Raw genomic sequence first — 18,592 nt, forward strand, 5'->3', positions numbered from 1 at the left:
ACCACTGACTTGGAATAGAATTCTTTCTTTAGCTAAAACTTGTTATTCATGCTTTGAATGTTTTGTTGTATAACGAAGTGGCATACTGTCTATATCAGGGTTCCTCAAATCTTGCCCTGGAGGTCCAATGCACTGCAGAAGTTAGCTCCAAACCTTATCAAAGTCGCCTGCCTGTGATTTTTCTAATGATCCCAAAGACATTGATTGGCACCGATTAGCATGCCCAAGTGTGTTTGATTAGGGTTGGACCTGAACTCTGCAGTAATGTGGATCTCGAGGTCCAGATTTGAGGATTCCTGGTCTATATGCACAAACTAAAGCTGACTATCTGTGTTCACGCAGTGAAGCCGGGTCAGTGTCCCGTACCGGAGATGATTCCACTGTGTGCTAAAAGCTGTTTCCGTGATGGCCAGTGTCCTGCCATGCAGAAATGTTGCCCAACCACCGGTGGCTTTGCATGCAGTGAACCACGTGGTCAGGGAAGAGGTCAAGCAAGTTGCCAGGGAAGCGGAGCTGGTCAGGGTGCAGGACAGGGAAGCGGAGCTGGTCAGGGTGCAGGACAGGGAAGCGGGGCTGGTCAGGGCGCCGGACAGGGAAGCGGGGCTGGTCAGGGAGCCGGTCAGGGAAGCGGAGCAGGTCAAGGTCAGGGAAGCGGAGCAGGTCAGGGTCAGGGAAGCGGAGCGGGTCAGGGCGCCGGACAGGGAAGCGGAGCGGGTCAGGGCGCCGGACAGGGAAGCGGAGCGGGTCAGGGAAGCGGAGCTGGTCAGGGAGCCGGACAGGGCCAGGGAAGCGGAGCTGGTCAGGGCGCCGGACAGGGTGCAGGTCAGGGAAGCGGAGCCGGCCAGGGAAGTGGAGCTGGTCAGGGAGCCGGACAGGGTCAGGGAAGCGGAGCTGGTCAGGGAGCCGGACAGGGAAGTGGCGCTGGACAGGGAAGCGGAGCTGGTCAGGGAGCCGGACAGGGTCAGGGAAGCGGAGCTGGTCAGGGCGCCGGACAGGGCAGCGGCTATGGACAGGGCGCAGGTCAGGGCAGCGGCTATGGACAGGGTAGTGGAGCTGGACAGGGAAGCGGACAGGGCCAGGGAAGCGGAGCTGGTCAGGGCGCCGGACAGGGTGCAGGTCAGGGAAGCGGAGCTGGTCAGGGAGCCGGACAGGGCCAGGGAAGCGGAGCTGGTCAGGGAGCCGGACAGGGTCAGGGAAGCGGAGCTGGTCAGGGAGCCGGACAGGGAAGTGGCGCAGGACAGGGAAGCGGAGCCGGTCAGGGCGCAGGACAGGGTCAGGGAAGTGGCGCAGGACAGGGAAGCGGAGCTGGTCAGGGAGCCGGACAGGGAAGTGGCGCAGGACAGGGAAGCGGAGCTGGTCAGGGAGCCGGACAGGGAAGTGGCGCAGGACAGGGAAGCGGAGCTGGTCAGGGAGCCGGACAGGGAAGTGGCGCAGGACAGGGAAGCGGAGCCGGTCAGGGCGCAGGACAGGGTCAGGGAAGTGGCGCAGGACAGGGAAGCGGAGCCGGTCAGGGCTCAGGACAGGGTCAGGGAAGCGGAGCCGGTCAGGGTGCAGGACAGGGTCAGGGAAGCGGAGCCGGTCAGGGAAGCGGAGCCGGTCAGGGCGCAGGACAGGGTCAGGGAAGTGGCGCAGGACAGGGAAGCGGAGCCGGTCAGGGCTCAGGACAGGGTCAGGGAAGCGGAGCCGGTCAGGGTGCAGGACAGGGTCAGGGAAGCGGAGCCGGTCAGGGAAGCGGAGCCGGTCAGGGAAGCGGAGCCGGTCAGGGAGCCGGACAGGGCCAGGGAAGCGGCGCAGGACAGGGAAGCGGCGCAGGACAGGGAAGCGGCGCTGGTCAGGGAGCCGGACAGGGTCAGGGAAGCGGAGCTGGTCAGGGCGCCGGACAGGGCAGCGGCTATGGACAGGGAAGTGGAGCTGGACAGGGAAGCGGCTATGGACAGGGTGCTGGACAGGGCAGCGGCTATGGACAGGGTGCTGGACAGGGCAGCGGCTATGGACAGGGAAGTGGCGCAGGACAGGGAAGCGGAGCCGGTCAGGGCGCAGGACAGGGTCAGGGAAGTGGCGCAGGACAGGGAAGCGGAGCCGGTCAGGGCTCAGGACAGGGTCAGGGAAGCGGAGCCGGTCAGGGTGCAGGACAGGGTCAGGGAAGCGGAGCCGGTCAGGGAAGCGGAGCCGGTCAGGGAAGCGGAGCCGGTCAGGGAGCCGGACAGGGCCAGGGAAGCGGCGCAGGACAGGGAAGCGGCGCAGGACAGGGAAGCGGCGCAGGACAGGGAAGCGGCGCAGGACAGGGAAGCGGCGCTGGTCAGGGAGCCGGACAGGGTCAGGGAAGCGGCGCTGGTCAGGGCGCCGGACAGGGCAGCGGCTATGGACAGGGAAGTGGAGCTGGACAGGGAAGCGGCTATGGACAGGGTGCTGGACAGGGCAGCGGCTATGGACAGGGAAGTGGAGCTGGACAGGGAAGCGGCTATGGACAGGGTGCTGGACAGGGCAGCGGCTATGGACAGGGCAGCGGCTATGGACAGGGCAGCGGCTATGGACAGGGCAGCGGAGCTGGACAGGGAAGCGGAGCTGGACATGGTGCTGGACAGGGCAGCGGCTATGGACAGGGCAGCGGCTATGGACAGGGCAGCGGAGCTGGACAGGGCAGCGGCTATGGACAGGGAAGCGGAGCTGGACAGGGCAGCGGCTATGGACAGGGTGCTGGACAGGGCAGCGGCTATGGACAGGGCAGCGGCTATGGACAGGGAAGCGGCTATGGACAGGGAAGCGGAGCTGGACAGGGCAGCGGCTATGGACAGGGTGCTGGACAGGGCAGCGGCTATGGACAGGGCAGCGGCTATGGACAGGGCAGCGGCTATGGACAGGGTGCTGGACAGGGCAGCGGCTATGGACAGGGAAGCGGAGCTGGTCAAGGAAGCGGCTATGGACAGGGTGCTGGACAGGGAAGCGGAGCTGGTCAAGGAAGCGGCTATGGACAGGGTGCTGGACAGGGAAGCGGAGCTGGTCAGGGCGCTTGACAGTGTCAGGGAAGCTGTGCAGGACAGGGAAGCGGTCAAGGGAATTGTCGGCGATGTGGCCAAGGTCAATGTTGAGGTCAGGGAGATGTTCCTGGGAATTTTGCATAATACTTTCTGGAGATCTTTTCTAGTGCTTTTATTCAAATGGCATGTTTTCCCTGATTGCTCAGTTTAGAAAGATTTTCTGTCTCTACCACTACTACAACCTCCTAAAATAAATAATTGCTTGGTTTGAAGAGTTGGTGTTTCGTATCACTTGGCCGTTTTCTCACATAAATGCTCTCTGGCATCAGTGCTGTAAGTTTCTCTCCCTGAGTACTGGATAATAATTGCATGAGAAAATCATGATTTTTTTTATTTTTTTTGGTGTGTGTATTAAATTTATTCTTGCCAAAGCTGAATAGTCTGCAGCCATTACTCCGGTCTAAAATCATTGTATTATGCTGATTTGATGCTCTAGACACATTTCATTATGGCTGAAAACAGTTTGTAGGGCGCAAGTGACACTTCCATAAGCTCTTGTGATTCTGCTGAGGCAATATGTTCAAGACAGCATGTTTCTAAAAGACGTTGATTCTTAAACCGTTGTACTAATAAACCTAGGAATAGCATAACCTGTGTTACAGGTCAAAAGCTTATTTTGGATTTAGAATTGAAGTAAAGCTTGGTGTGTTTGTGAAAATAAACTAAGTAAAAGAGGCTAGATTTAAAATGTTTCATGGTAGGGTTGTTGCGACATACCGGTTTGGGAGACAAACGTGATATTCAAAGTAATGATTATCGATATCGTGTTAATTTGGTGTGCGTGACGATATACCAGTATTCGCCACATGTAAATACTCCAGCACCACTACCTGGTTTAGCTCCCAGGTGGCAGTATTGTGCCTTAACACCTGTCATACAAGAAGATGATGCTGCCACTCTGAGGAGAGCTGTGTTCATCATAGTATATTGCCATTATTTTACTAGTCCTAGACTGAGAAATGTTATATTAACCTGTTAACAGCGGGTTTTCTCTGTTCATAGAGTACATCTAAATAAAAATGTATTTAATAAGTACCACATTTTCTTTACTCGTCTTGTTTTTGTATTTGCAATCAATATGGCACTTTATTTCTTTGCTCAAATCTATTAACCGTTACATGATTAAAACCGAGCAAACCCATTGCTACATTAATCTTGTAAAATGTTAAGTTGGTCGTAGTGCCACACACTTAATGCCTCATCTGCGGTCATTCTTCAATGAGGTTCATTAGTTGACATTAGTTAATTACATGTATAAATAAATAATAATGAACAATATTTCCACAGCATTGATTTATCTTGGTTCATGTTAATTTGAGCGTTTACTTATGCATTATTAAAATCTCAAGTTGTTTTTGTAAACGTTCATGTACTGTGAACTAACATGAACAATGAACCACCCTAGTTTTATTGACATTAACAAAGATTAACCAATTGTGTAATCAATGTATTGTTCACTGTTAATTCTTGTTAGTTAATGCATTAATGTAAATTCTATATTATCTATATTATCCATGTATTTTGTAATTTTGTTTACGTTTATATATTTTTTGGGGTGGATGTGCAAAATGTAATGACCCTTACGAAAAATAACCATGGTTTTATTATAGTAAAACTGTAGTAACCCATGGTTTTTTGGTGTGTTGACCACCATTTGTATAACCACAGATTTACTACAAATACCATGGTTAAACTATGGTTAATATAGCAAAACCGTGGTTATTTTGTGGTTACCATGGTTTAACTATAGTAACCATGGTTTTTTGGTTTTATTTGTAGTAAAACCATGGTTAATTTTCGTAGAGGGAAAAGGAATACATATTACATTCAAGTTAAATCGTTTTGATACGTATGTGTTCAAATGAATGTAATAACTTTTCTTGTACATCTTTTTTTATTATTTGGGGAAAATTACACCTACAAGGTCAGGGTCCAAGCCAAATTTCATCCATTTTCTTCAGGAGACTTGAGGACTACTGCACCAGTTTGGAGAACAATGTTAATAATAAAGCAAACAAGACTTGTAACTTTTACGAATATACAGTTGTTGATTACTGAATAAATGGTTTGCACACTCTTGTACATTACTGTTGTAAGTTTTGTTCTGGGTAATTTTCAAACACACCTACTGGTACCACAACATGATCGCTGTAGCACCTGACCACTGCATATTCATTTTGCAGTTGATAGTGTCGCCATAGAAATGCACCATCCTCTCCTAATTAGGCTAGCTTAATTTATGACATGGCTAGAACGCAGCATTCAGCTGGTCCAACCCCAATCAAACACACCTGAACTAGCTAATCAAGGCATTTCAGATCACTGGAAAGCTACAGGCAGGTGAGTTTGATTGGGGTTGGAATTGACCTGTTCTTGAATCTTTAAAATTCGATTTTACAGAGGTTGATATTGCAGCAACACGTATTTGTCTTAGTTTTGTGCGGTTTGCTCACAGGCTGGGAGGATGACAGCTCGAGTGTATTTCTCGTTGATTGCTGTTTTTTCGTGTCTGTTCGGATACTTGAGCATAGCCCACGCTATTCAAAGACGAACCACAGGTGAAAAGATCTGTTGATTTCATTACACACCCTGAAGAAATGCGGAAATAAGTGACTCCCAGTCTTTGGAAGTAATTAACACGGTTTATGAATTATTAGGTTTTCAAACCCCTTTGATTTGAAGCAGACAACTATGTATAAAATTTGTATTTCGGTTTGAGACCCATTCCGAAACCCCAGATTTAAAATTGCTGAAACCGCACTCCCTGGCCTCTCCTAATGATCCACTTGAATTCTCTAGTGGATGGTTTCTGTCCGGCGAGGCTGACGGTCGTGCCGTTCCATCGAGGATGTTCCTCTGATGAAGACTGCCCTGGAGGGCACAAATGCTGTCAATTTGACTGTGGGACTGTTTGCGTGCTGCCTGTTTTCAGTGAGTTTCAGTTAATAATGGATGCTAAGGCTGAAAACACACACAGTAGTAACCCAATGAATTCCATGTACGTTCTAAGAGACTTTGCCTTTTGTTGTTCTCCTCTAAAGTCGGTTTGAATTCATCCCTTAGGATGGTTTTAAGGACAGGATGGCTTTACAAAATAAAGCCGAATAATACTTTGAACGGTGGTCCTCAATTCCAGTACTGGAGACCCCCTGCTTTGCACACTTTGTATGTCCCCCTTATTTAACACTCCTGAACATCAGCTTGTCAGGAGAGAGAGCCATGAACTGGACCAACAAGTTGATCTCAATCAGGTGTGTTAAATAAAGGAGACCTGCAAAATGTGCAAAGCGAGGGGGCCCCAAGGACTATAAAATTGAGAACCACTGACTTGGAATAGAATTCTTTCTTTAGCTAAAACTTGTTATTCATGCTTTGAATGTTTTGTTGTATAACGAAGTGGCATACTGTCTATATCAGGGTTCCTCAAATCTTGCCCTGGAGGTCCAATGCACTGCAGAAGTTAGCTCCAAACCTTATCAAAGTCGCCTGCCTGTGATTTTTCTAATGATCCCAAAGACATTGATTGGCACCGATTAGCATGCCCAAGTGTGTTTGATTAGGGTTGGACCTTAACTCTGCAGTAATGTGGATCTCGAGGTCCAGATTTGAGGATTCCTGGTCTATATGCACAAACTAAAGCTGACTATCTGTGTTCACGCAGTGAAGCCGGGTCAGTGTCCCGTACCGGAGATGATTCCACTGTGTGCTAAAAGCTGTTTCCGTGATGGCCAGTGTCCTGCCACGCAGAAATGTTGCCCAACCACCGGTGGCTTTGCATGCAGTGAACCACGTGGTCAGGGAAGAGATCAAGCAAGTTGCCAGGGAAGCGGAGCTGGTCAGGGTGCAGGACAGGGAAGCGGAGCTGGTCAGGGTGCAGGACAGGGAAGCGGGGCTGGTCAGGGCGCCGGACAGGGAAGCGGGGCTGGTCAGGGAGCCGGTCAGGGAAGCGGAGCAGGTCAGGGTCAGGGAAGCGGAGCAGGTCAGGGTCAGGGAAGCGGAGCGGGTCAGGGCGCCGGACAGGGAAGCGGAGCGGGTCAGGGCGCCGGACAGGGAAGCGGAGCCGGCCAGGGAAGCGGAGCTGGTCAGGGAGCCGGACAGGGCCAGGGAAGCGGAGCTGGTCAGGGCGCCGGACAGGGTGCAGGTCAGGGAAGCGGAGCCGGCCAGGGAAGCGGAGCTGGTCAGGGAGCCGGACAGGGTCAGGGAAGCGGAGCTGGTCAGGGAGCCGGACAGGGAAGTGGCGCTGGACAGGGAAGCGGAGCTGGTCAGGGAGCCGGACAGGGTCAGGGAAGCGGAGCTGGTCAGGGCGCAGGACAGGGCAGCGGCTATGGACAGGGCGCAGGTCAGGGCAGCGGCTATGAACAGGGTAGTGGAGCTGGACAGGGAAGCGGACAGGGCCAGGGAAGCGGAGCTGGTCAGGGCGCCGGACAGGGTGCAGGTCAGGGAAGCGGAGCTGGTCAGGGAGCCGGACAGGGCCAGGGAAGCGGAGCTGGTCAGGGAGCCGGACAGGGTCAGGGAAGCGGAGCTGGTCAGGGAGCCGGACAGGGAAGTGGCGCAGGACAGGGAAGCGGAGCCGGTCAGGGCGCAGGACAGGGTCAGGGAAGTGGCGCAGGACAGGGAAGCGGAGCTGGTCAGGGAGCCGGACAGGGAAGTGGCGCAGGACAGGGAAGCGGAGCTGGTCAGGGAGCCGGACAGGGAAGTGGCGCAGGACAGGGAAGCGGAGCCGGTCAGGGCGCAGGACAGGGTCAGGGAAGTGGCGCAGGACAGGGAAGCGGAGCCGGTCAGGGCTCAGGACAGGGACAGGGAAGCGGAGCCGGTCAGGGCTCAGGACAGGGTCAGGGAAGCGGAGCCGGTCAGGGTGCAGGACAGGGTCAGGGAAGCGGAGCCGGTCAGGGAAGCGGAGCCGGTCAGGGAAGCGGAGCCGGACAGGGCCAGGGAAACGGAGCTGGTCAGGGAAGCGGCGCAGGACAGGGAAGCGGCGCAGGACAGGGAAGCGGAGCTGGTCAGGGAAGCGGCACAGGACAGGGAAGCGGAGCTGGTCAGGGAGCCGGACAGGGTCAGGGAAGCGGAGCTGGTCAGGGCGCCGGACAGGGCAGCGGCTATGGACAGGGAAGTGGAGCTGGACAGGGAAGCGGCTATGGACAGGGTGCTGGACAGGGCAGCGGCTATGGACAGGGAAGTGGAGCTGGACAGGGTAGCGGCTATGGACAGGGTGCTGGACAGGGCAGCGGCTATGGACAGGGAAGTGGCGCAGGACAGGGAAGCGGAGCCGGTCAGGGCGCAGGACAGGGTCAGGGAAGTGGCGCAGGACAGGGAAGCGGAGCCGGTCAGGGCTCAGGACAGGGTCAGGGAAGCGGAGCCGGTCAGGGTGCAGGACAGGGTCAGGGAAGCGGAGCCGGTCAGGGAAGCGGAGCCGGTCAGGGAAGCGGAGCCGGTCAGGGAGCCGGACAGGGCCAGGGAAGCGGCGCAGGACAGGGAAGCGGCGCAGGACAGGGAAGCGGCGCTGGTCAGGGAGCCGGACAGGGTCAGGGAAGCGGCGCTGGTCAGGGCGCCGGACAGGGCAGCGGCTATGGACAGGGAAGTGGAGCTGGACAGGGAAGCGGCTATGGACAGGGTGCTGGACAGGGCAGCGGCTATGGACAGGGAAGTGGAGCTGGACAGGGAAGCGGCTATGGACAGGGTGCTGGACAGGGCAGCGGCTATGGACAGGGCAGCGGCTATGGACAGGGCAGCGGCTATGGACAGGGCAGCGGAGCTGGACAGGGAAGCGGAGCTGGACATGGTGCTGGACAGGGCAGCGGCTATGGACAGGGCAGCGGCTATGGACAGGGCAGCGGAGCTGGACAGGGCAGCGGCTATGGACAGGGAAGCGGAGCTGGACAGGGCAGCGGCTATGGACAGGGTGCTGGACAGGGCAGCGGCTATGGACAGGGTGCTGGACAGGGCAGCGGCTATGGACAGGGCAGCGGAGCTGGACAGGGCAGCGGCTATGGACAGGGAAGCGGAGCTGGACAGGGCAGCGGCTATGGACAGGGTGCTGGACAGGGCAGCGGCTATGGACAGGGCAGCGGCTATGGACAGGGCAGCGGCTATGGACAGGGCAGCGGCTATGGACAGGGTGCTGGACAGGGCAGCGGCTATGGACAGGGAAGCGGAGCTGGTCAAGGAAGCGGCTATGGACAGGGTGCTGGACAGGGAAGCGGAGCTGGTCAAGGAAGCGGCTATGGACAGGGTGCTGGACAGGGAAGCGGAGCTGGTCAGGGCGCTTGACAGGGTCAGGGAAGCTGTGCAGGACAGGGAAGCGGTCAAGGGAATTGTCGGCGATGTGGCCAAGGTCAATGTTGAGGTCAGGGAGATGTTCCTGGGAATTTTGCATAATACTTTCTGGAGATCTTTTCTAGTGCTTTTATTCAAATGGCATGTTTTCCCTGATTGCTCAGTTTAGAAAGATTTTCTGTCTCTACCACTACTACAACCTCCTAAAATAAATAATTGCTTGGTTTGAAGAGTTGGTGTTTCGTATCACTTGGCCGTTTTCTCACATAAATGCTCTCTGGCATCAGTGCTGTAAGTTTCTCTCCCTGAGTACTGGATAATAATTGCATGAGAAAATCATGATTTTTTTTTATTTTTTTTATTTTTTTTGGTGTGTGTATTAAATTTATTCTTGCCAAAGCTGAATAGTCTGCAGCCATTACTCCGGTCTAAAATCATTGTATTATGCTGATTTGGTGCTCTAGACACATTTCATTATGGCTGAAAACAGTTTGTAGGGCGCAAGTGACACTTCCATAAGCTCTTGTGATTCTGCTGAGGCAATATGTTCAAGACAGCATGTTTCTAAAAGACGTTGATTCTTAAACCGTTGTACTAATAAACCTAGGAATAGCATAACCTGTGTTACAGGTCAAAAGCTTATTTTGGATTTAGAATTGAAGTAAAGCTTGGTGTGTTTGTGAAAATAAACTAAGTAAAAGAGGCTAGATTTAAAATGTTTCATGGTAGGGTTGTTGCGACATACCGGTTTGGGAGACAAACGTGATATTCAAAGTAATGATTATCGATATCGTGTTAATTTGGTGTGCGTGACGATATACCAGTATTCGCCACATGTAAATACTCCAGCACCACTACCTGGTTTAGCTCCCAGGTGGCAGTATTGTGCCTTAACACCTGTCATACAAGAAGATGATGCTGCCACTCTGAGGAGAGCTGTGTTCATCATAGTATATTGCCATTATTTTACTAGTCCTAGACTGAGAAATGTTATATTAACCTGTTAACAGCGGGTTTTCTCTGTTCATAGAGTACATCTAAATAAAAATGTATTTAATAAGTACCACATTTTCTTTACTCGTCTTGTTTTTGTATTTGCAATCAGTATGGCACTTTATTTCTTTGCTCAAATCTATTAACCGTTACATGATTAAAACCGAGCAAACCCATTGCTACATTAATCTTGTAAAATGTTAAGTTGGTCGTAGTGCCACACACTTAATGCCTCATCTGCGGTCATTCTTCAATGAGGTTCATTAGTTGACATTAGTTAATTACATGTATAAATAAATAATAATGAACAATATTTCCACAGCATTGATTTATCTTGGTTCATGTTAATTTGAGCGTTTACTTATGCATTATTAAAATCTCAAGTTGTTTTTGTAAACGTTCATGTACTGTGAACTAACATGAACAATGAACCACCCTTGTTTTATTGACATTAACAAAGATTAACCAATTGTGTAATCAATGTATTGTTCACTGTTAATTCTTGTTAGTTAATGCATTAATGTAAATTCTATATTATCTATATTATCCATGTATTTTGTAATTTTGTTTACGTTTATATATTTTTTGGGGTGGATGTGCAAAATGTAATGACCCTTACGAAAAATAACCATGGTTTTATTATAGTAAAACTGTAGTAACCCATGGTTTTTTGGTGTGTTGACCACCATTTGTATAACCACAGATTTACTACAAATACCATGGTTAAACTATGGTTAATATAGCAAAACCGTGGTTATTTTGTGGTTACCATGGTTTAACTATAGTAACCATGGTTTTTTGGTTTTATTTGTAGTAAAACCATGGTTAATTTTCGTAGAGGGAAAAGGAATACATATTACATTCAAGTTAAATCGTTTTGATACGTATGTGTTCAAATGAATGTAATAACTTTTCTTGTACATCTTTTTTTATTATTTGGGGAAAATTACACCTACAAGGTCAGGGTCCAAGCCAAATTTCATCCATTTTCTTCAGGAGACTTGAGGACTACTGCACCAGTTTGGAGAACAATGTTAATAATAAAGCAAACAAGACTTGTAACTTTTACGAATATACAGTTGTTGATTACTGAATAAATGGTTTGCACACTCTTGTACATTACTGTTGTAAGTTTTGTTCTGGGTAATTTTCAAACACACCTACTGGTACCACAACATGATCGCTGTAGCACCTGACCACTGCATATTCATTTTGCAGTTGATAGTGTCGCCATAGAAATGCACCATCCTCTCCTAATTAGGCTAGCTTAATTTATGACATGGCTAGAACGCAGCATTCAGCTGGTCCAACCCCAATCAAACACACCTGAACTAGCTAATCAAGGCATTTCAGATCACTGGAAAGCTACAGGCAGGTGAGTTTGATTGGGGTTGGAATTGACCTGTTCTTGAATCTTTAAAATTCGATTTTACAGAGGTTGATATTGCAGCAACACGTATTTGTCTTAGTTTTGTGCGGTTTGCTCACAGGCTGGGAGGATGACAGCTCGAGTGTATTTCTCGTTGATTGCTGTTTTTTCGTGTCTGTTCGGATACTTGAGCATAGCCCACGCTATTCAAAGACGAACCACAGGTGAAAAGATCTGTTGATTTCATTACACACCCTGAAGAAATGCGGAAATAAGTGACTCCCAGTCTTTGGAAGTAATTAACACGGTTTATGAATTATTAGGTTTTCAAACCCCTTTGATTTGAAGCAGACAACTATGTATAAAATTTGTATTTCGGTTTGAGACCCATTCCGAAACCCCAGATTTAAAATTGCTGAAACCGCACTCCCTGGCCTCTCCTAATGATCCACTTGAATTCTCTAGTGGATGGTTTCTGTCCGGCGAGGCTGACGGTCGTGCCGTTCCATCGAGGATGTTCCTCTGATGAAGACTGCCCTGGAGGGCACAAATGCTGTCAATTTGACTGTGGGCCTGTTTGCGTGCTGCCTGTTTTCAGTGAGTTTCAGTTAATAATGGATGCTAAGGCTGAAAACACACACAGTAGTAACCCAATGAATTCCATGTACGTTCTAAGAGACTTTGCCTTTTGTTGTTCTCCTCTAAAGTCGGTTTGAATTCATCCCTTAGGATGGTTTTAAGGACAGGATGGCTTTACAAAATAAAGCCGAATAATACTTTGAACGGTGGTCCTCAATTCCAGTACTGGAGACCCCCTGCTTTGCACACTTTGTATGTCCCCCTTATTTAACACTCCTGAACATCAGCTTGTCAGGAGAGAGAGCCATGAACTGGACCAACAAGTTGATCTCAATCAGGTGTGTTAAATAAAGGAGACCTGCAAAATGTGCAAAGCGAGGGGGCCCCAAGGACTATAAAATTGAGAACCACTGACTTGGAATAGAATTCTTTCTTTAGCTAAAACTTGTTATTCATGCTTTGAATGTTTTGTTGTATAACGAAGTGGCATACTGTCTATATCAGGGTTCCTCAAATCTTGCCCTGGAGGTCCAATGCACTGCAGAAGTTAGCTCCAAACCTTATCAAAGTCGCCTGCCTGTGATTTTTCTAATGATCCCAAAGACATGGATTGGCACCGATTAGCATGCCCAAGTGTGTTTGATTAGGGTTGGACCTTAACTCTGCAGTAATGTGGATCTCGAGGTCCAGATTTGAGGATTCCTGGTCTATATGCACAAACTAAAGCTGACTATCTGTGTTCACGCAGTGAAGCCGGGTCAGTGTCCCGTACCGGAGATGATTCCACTGTGTGCTAAAAGCTGTTTCCGTGATGGCCAGTGTCCTGCCACGCAGAAATGTTGCCCAACCACCGGTGGCTTTGCATGCAGTGAACCACGTGGTCAGGGAAGAGATCAAGCAAGTTGCCAGGGAAGCGGAGCTGGTCAGGGTGCAGGACAGGGAAGCGGGGCTGGTCAGGGTGCAGGACAGGGAAGCGGGGCTGGTCAGGGCGCCGGACAGGGAAGCGGGGCTGGTCAGGGAGCCGGTCAGGGAAGCGGAGCAGGTCAGGGTCAGGGAAGCGGAGCAGGTCAGGGTCAGGGAAGCGGAGCGGGTCAGGGCGCCGGACAGGGAAGCGGAGCGGGTCAGGGCGCCGGACAGGGAAGCGGAGCCGGCCAGGGAAGCGGAGCTGGTCAGGGAGCCGGACAGGGCCAGGGAAGCGGAGCTGGTCAGGGCGCCGGACAGGGTGCAGGTCAGGGAAGCGGAGCCGGCCAGGGAAGCGGAGCTGGTCAGGGAGCCGGACAGGGTCAGGGAAGCGGAGCTGGTCAGGGAGCCGGACAGGGAAGTGGCGCTGGACAGGGAAGCGGAGCTGGTCAGGGAGCCGGACAGGGTCAGGGAAGCGGAGCTGGTCAGGGCGCCGGACAGGGCAGCGGCTATGGACAGGGCGCAGGTCAGGGCAGCGGCTATGAACAGGGTAGTGGAGCTGGACAGGGAAGCGGACAGGGCCAGGTAAGCGGAGCTGGTCAGGGCGCCGGACAGGGTGCAGGTCAGGGAAGCGGAGCTGGTCAGGGAGCCGGACAGGGCCAGGGAAGCGGAGCTGGTCAGGGAGCCGGACAGGGTCAGGGAAGCGGAGCTGGTCAGGGAGCCGGACAGGGAAGTGGCGCAGGACAGGGAAGCGGAGCCGGTCAGGGCGCAGGACAGGGTCAGGGAAGTGGCGCAGGACAGGGAAGCGGAGCTGGTCAGGGAGCCGGACAGGGAAGTGGCGCAGGACAGGGAAGCGGAGCTGGTCAGGGAGCCGGACAGGGAAGTGGCGCAGGACAGGGAAGCGGAGCCGGTCAGGGCGCAGGACAGGGTCAGGGAAGTGGCGCAGGACAGGGAAGCGGAGCCGGTCAGGGCTCAGGACAGGGACAGGGAAGCGGAGCCGGTCAGGGCTCAGGACAGGGTCAGGGAAGCGGAGCCGGTCAGGGTGCAGGACAGGGTCAGGGAAGCGGAGCCGGTCAGGGAAGCGGAGCCGGTCAGGGAAGCGGAGCCGGACAGGGCCAGGGAAACGGAGCTGGTCAGGGAAGCGGCGCAGGACAGGGAAGCGGCGCAGGACAGGGAAGCGGAGCTGGTCAGGGAAGCGGCACAGGACAGGGAAGCGGAGCTGGTCAGGGAGCCGGACAGGGTCAGGGAAGCGGAGCTGGTCAGGGCGCCGGACAGGGCAGCGGCTATGGACAGGGAAGTGGAGCTGGACAGGGAAGCGGCTATGGACAGGGTGCTGGACAGGGCAGCGGCTATGGACAGGGCAGCGGCTATGGACAGGGCAGCGGAGCTGGACAGGGCAGCGGAGCTGGACAGGGAAGCGGAGCTGGACATGGTGCTGGACAGGGCAGCGGCTATGGACAGGGCAGCGGCTATGGACAGGGCAGCGGCTATGGACAGGGCAGCGGCTATGGACAGGGAAGCGGCTATGGACAGGGAAGTGGAGCTGGACAGGGAAGCGGAGCCGGTCAGGGCGCAGGACAGGGTCAGGGAAGTGGCGCAGGACAGGGAAGCGGAGCTGGTCAGGGAGCCGGACAGGGAAGTGGCGCAGGACAGGGAAGCGGAGCTGGTCAGGGAGCCGGACAGGGAAGTGGCGCAGGACAGGGAAGCGGAGCCGGTCAGGGCGCAGGACAGGGTCAGGGAAGTGGCGCAGGACAGGGAAGCGGAGCCGGTCAGGGCTCAGGACAGGGACAGGGAAGCGGAGCCGGTCAGGGCTCAGGACAGGGTCAGGGAAGCGGAGCCGGTCAGGGTGCAGGACAGGGTCAGGGAAGCGGAGCCGGTCAGGGAAGCGGAGCCGGTCAGGGAAGCGGAGCCGGACAGGGCCAGGGAAACGGAGCTGGTCAGGGAAGCGGCGCAGGACAGGGAAGCGGCGCAGGACAGGGAAGCGGAGCTGGTCAGGGAAGCGGCACAGGACAGGGAAGCGGAGCTGGTCAGGGAGCCGGACAGGGTCAGGGAAGCGGAGCTGGTCAGGGCGCCGGACAGGGCAGCGGCTATGGACAGGGAAGTGGAGCTGGACAGGGAAGCGGCTATGGACAGGGTGCTGGACAGGGCAGCGGCTATGGACAGGGAAGTGGAGCTGGACAGGGTAGCGGCTATGGACAGGGTGCTGGACAGGGCAGCGGCTATGGACAGGGAAGTGGCGCAGGACAGGGAAGCGGAGCCGGTCAGGGCGCAGGACAGGGTCAGGGAAGTGGCGCAGGACAGGGAAGCGGAGCCGGTCAGGGCTCAGGACAGGGTCAGGGAAGCGGAGCCGGTCAGGGTGCAGGACAGGGTCAGGGAAGCGGAGCCGGTCAGGGAAGCGGAGCCGGTCAGGGAAGCGGAGCCGGTCAGGGAGCCGGACAGGGCCAGGGAAGCGGCGCAGGACAGGGAAGCGGCGCAGGACAGGGAAGCGGCGCTGGTCAGGGAGCCGGACAGGGTCAGGGAAGCGGCGCTGGTCAGGGCGCCGGACAGGGCAGCGGCTATGGACAGGGAAGTGGAGCTGGACAGGGAAGCGGCTATGGACAGGGTGCTGGACAGGGCAGCGGCTATGGACAGGGAAGTGGAGCTGGACAGGGAAGCGGCTATGGACAGGGTGCTGGACAGGGCAGCGGCTATGGACAGGGCAGCGGCTATGGACAGGGCAGCGGCTATGGACAGGGCAGCGGAGCTGGACAGGGAAGCGGAGCTGGACATGGTGCTGGACAGGGCAGCGGCTATGGACAGGGCAGCGGCTATGGACAGGGCAGCGGAGCTGGACAGGGCAGCGGCTATGGACAGGGAAGCGGAGCTGGACAGGGCAGCGGCTATGGACAGGGTGCTGGACAGGGCAGCGGCTATGGACAGGGTGCTGGACAGGGCAGCGGCTATGGACAGGGCAGCGGAGCTGGACAGGGCAGCGGCTATGGACAGGGAAGCGGAGCTGGACAGGGCAGCGGCTATGGACAGGGTGCTGGACAGGGCAGCGGCTATGGACAGGGCAGCGGCTATGGACAGGGCAGCGGCTATGGACAGGGCAGCGGCTATGGACAGGGTGCTGGACAGGGCAGCGGCTATGGACAGGGAAGCGGAGCTGGTCAAGGAAGCGGCTATGGACAGGGTGCTGGACAGGGAAGCGGAGCTGGTCAAGGAAGCGGCTATGGACAGGGTGCTGGACAGGGAAGCGGAGCTGGTCAGGGCGCTTGACAGGGTCAGGGAAGCTGTGCAGGACAGGGAAGCGGTCAAGGGAATTGTCGGCGATGTGGCCAAGGTCAATGTTGAGGTCAGGGAGATGTTCCTGGGAATTTTGCATAATACTTTCTGGAGATCTTTTCTAGTGCTTTTATTCAAATGGCATGTTTTCCCTGATTGCTCAGTTTAGAAAGATTTTCTGTCTCTACCACTACTACAACCTCCTAAAATAAATAATTGCTTGGTTTGAAGAGTTGGTGTTTCGTATCACTTGGCCGTTTTCTCACATAAATGCTCTCTGGCATCAGTGCTGTAAGTTTCTCTCCCTGAGTACTGGATAATAATTGCATGAGAAAATCATGATTTTTTTTTATTTTTTTTATTTTTTTTGGTGTGTGTATTAAATTTATTCTTGCCAAAGCTGAATAGTCTGCAGCCATTACTCCGGTCTAAAATCATTGTATTATGCTGATTTGGTGCTCTAGACACATTTCATTATGGCTGAAAACAGTTTGTAGGGCGCAAGTGACACTTCCATAAGCTCTTGTGATTCTGCTGAGGCAATATGTTCAAGACAGCATGTTTCTAAAAGACGTTGATTCTTAAACCGTTGTACTAATAAACCTAGGAATAGCATAACCTGTGTTACAGGTCAAAAGCTTATTTTGGATTTAGAATTGAAGTAAAGCTTGGTGTGTTTGTGAAAATAAACTAAGTAAAAGAGGCTAGATTTAAAATGTTTCATGGTAGGGTTGTTGCGACATACCGGTTTGGGAGACAAACGTGATATTCAAAGTAATGATTATCGATATCGTGTTAATTTGGTGTGCGTGACGATATACCAGTATTCGCCACATGTAAATACTCCAGCACCACTACCTGGTTTAGCTCCCAGGTGGCAGTATTGTGCCTTAACACCTGTCATACAAGAAGATGATGCTGCCACTCTGAGGAGAGCTGTGTTCATCATAGTATATTGCCATTATTTTACTAGTCCTAGACTGAGAAATGTTATATTAACCTGTTAACAGCGGGTTTTCTCTGTTCATAGAGTACATCTAAATAAAAATGTATTTAATAAGTACCACATTTTCTTTACTCGTCTTGTTTTTGTATTTGCAATCAGTATGGCACTTTATTTCTTTGCTCAAATCTATTAACCGTTACATGATTAAAACCGAGCAAACCCATTGCTACATTAATCTTGTAAAATGTTAAGTTGGTCGTAGTGCCACACACTTAATGCCTCATCTGCGGTCATTCTTCAATGAGGTTCATTAGTTGACATTAGTTAATTACATGTATAAATAAATAATAATGAACAATATTTCCACAGCATTGATTTATCTTGGTTCATGTTAATTTGAGCGTTTACTTATGCATTATTAAAATCTCAAGTTGTTTTTGTAAACGTTCATGTACTGTGAACTAACATGAACAATGAACCACCCTTGTTTTATTGACATTAACAAAGATTAACCAATTGTGTAATCAATGTATTGTTCACTGTTAATTCTTGTTAGTTAATGCATTAATGTAAATTCTATATTATCTATATTATCCATGTATTTTGTAATTTTGTTTACGTTTATATATTTTTTGGGGTGGATGTGCAAAATGTAATGACCCTTACGAAAAATAACCATGGTTTTATTATAGTAAAACTGTAGTAACCCATGGTTTTTTGGTGTGTTGACCACCATTTGTATAACCACAGATTTACTACAAATACCATGGTTAAACTATGGTTAATATAGCAAAACCGTGGTTATTTTGTGGTTACCATGGTTTAACTATAGTAACCATGGTTTTTTGGTTTTATTTGTAGTAAAACCATGGTTAATTTTCGTAGAGGGAAAAGGAATACATATTACATTCAAGTTAAATCGTTTTGATACGTATGTGTTCAAATGAATGTAATAACTTTTCTTGTACATCTTTTTTTATTATTTGGGGAAAATTACACCTACAAGGTCAGGGTCCAAGCCAAATTTCATCCATTTTCTTCAGGAGACTTGAGGACTACTGCACCAGTTTGGAGAACAATGTTAATAATAAAGCAAACAAGACTTGTAACTTTTACGAATATACAGTTGTTGATTACTGAATAAATGGTTTGCACACTCTTGTACATTACTGTTGTAAGTTTTGTTCTGGGTAATTTTCAAACACACCTACTGGTACCACAACATGATCG

General features: G+C 51.7%; 3 protein-coding genes across 3 annotated transcripts; all 3 read left to right on the forward strand.

The window, feature by feature from the left end:
* Window positions 1-305: 305 nt before the first annotated feature.
* LOC113069006 (fibroin heavy chain-like) lies at window positions 306-3,251 on the forward strand. Its single transcript, XM_026241991.1, has 5 exons — window positions 306-486; window positions 637-1,044; window positions 1,795-2,001; window positions 2,632-2,862; window positions 2,959-3,251. Exons 1-5 carry the CDS (start codon window positions 306-308, stop codon window positions 3,012-3,014), a joined length of 1,083 nt encoding a protein of 360 aa, XP_026097776.1. The 3' UTR covers window positions 3,015-3,251.
* A 2,115-nt stretch (window positions 3,252-5,366) lies between these two features.
* On the forward strand, window positions 5,367-8,024 carry LOC113069003 (fibroin heavy chain-like; the record flags this gene model as incomplete). Its single annotated transcript, XM_026241988.1, has 4 exons — window positions 5,367-5,596; window positions 6,700-6,879; window positions 6,916-7,155; window positions 7,744-8,024. Coding segments are annotated over exons 1-4 (795 nt in total), but the record flags the coding sequence as incomplete, so codon positions are not given.
* A 3,643-nt stretch (window positions 8,025-11,667) lies between these two features.
* LOC113069004 (fibroin heavy chain-like) lies at window positions 11,668-15,129 on the forward strand (the record flags this gene model as incomplete). Its single annotated transcript, XM_026241989.1, has 4 exons — window positions 11,668-11,897; window positions 13,001-13,294; window positions 13,949-14,089; window positions 14,864-15,129. Coding segments are annotated over exons 1-4 (795 nt in total), but the record flags the coding sequence as incomplete, so codon positions are not given.
* Between the last annotated feature and the right edge of the window lie 3,463 nt (window positions 15,130-18,592).

Source organism: Carassius auratus, unplaced genomic scaffold, assembly GCF_003368295.1.
Source record: "Carassius auratus strain Wakin unplaced genomic scaffold, ASM336829v1 scaf_tig00000491, whole genome shotgun sequence".
NCBI classification, from domain to species: domain Eukaryota; kingdom Metazoa; phylum Chordata; class Actinopteri; order Cypriniformes; family Cyprinidae; genus Carassius; species Carassius auratus.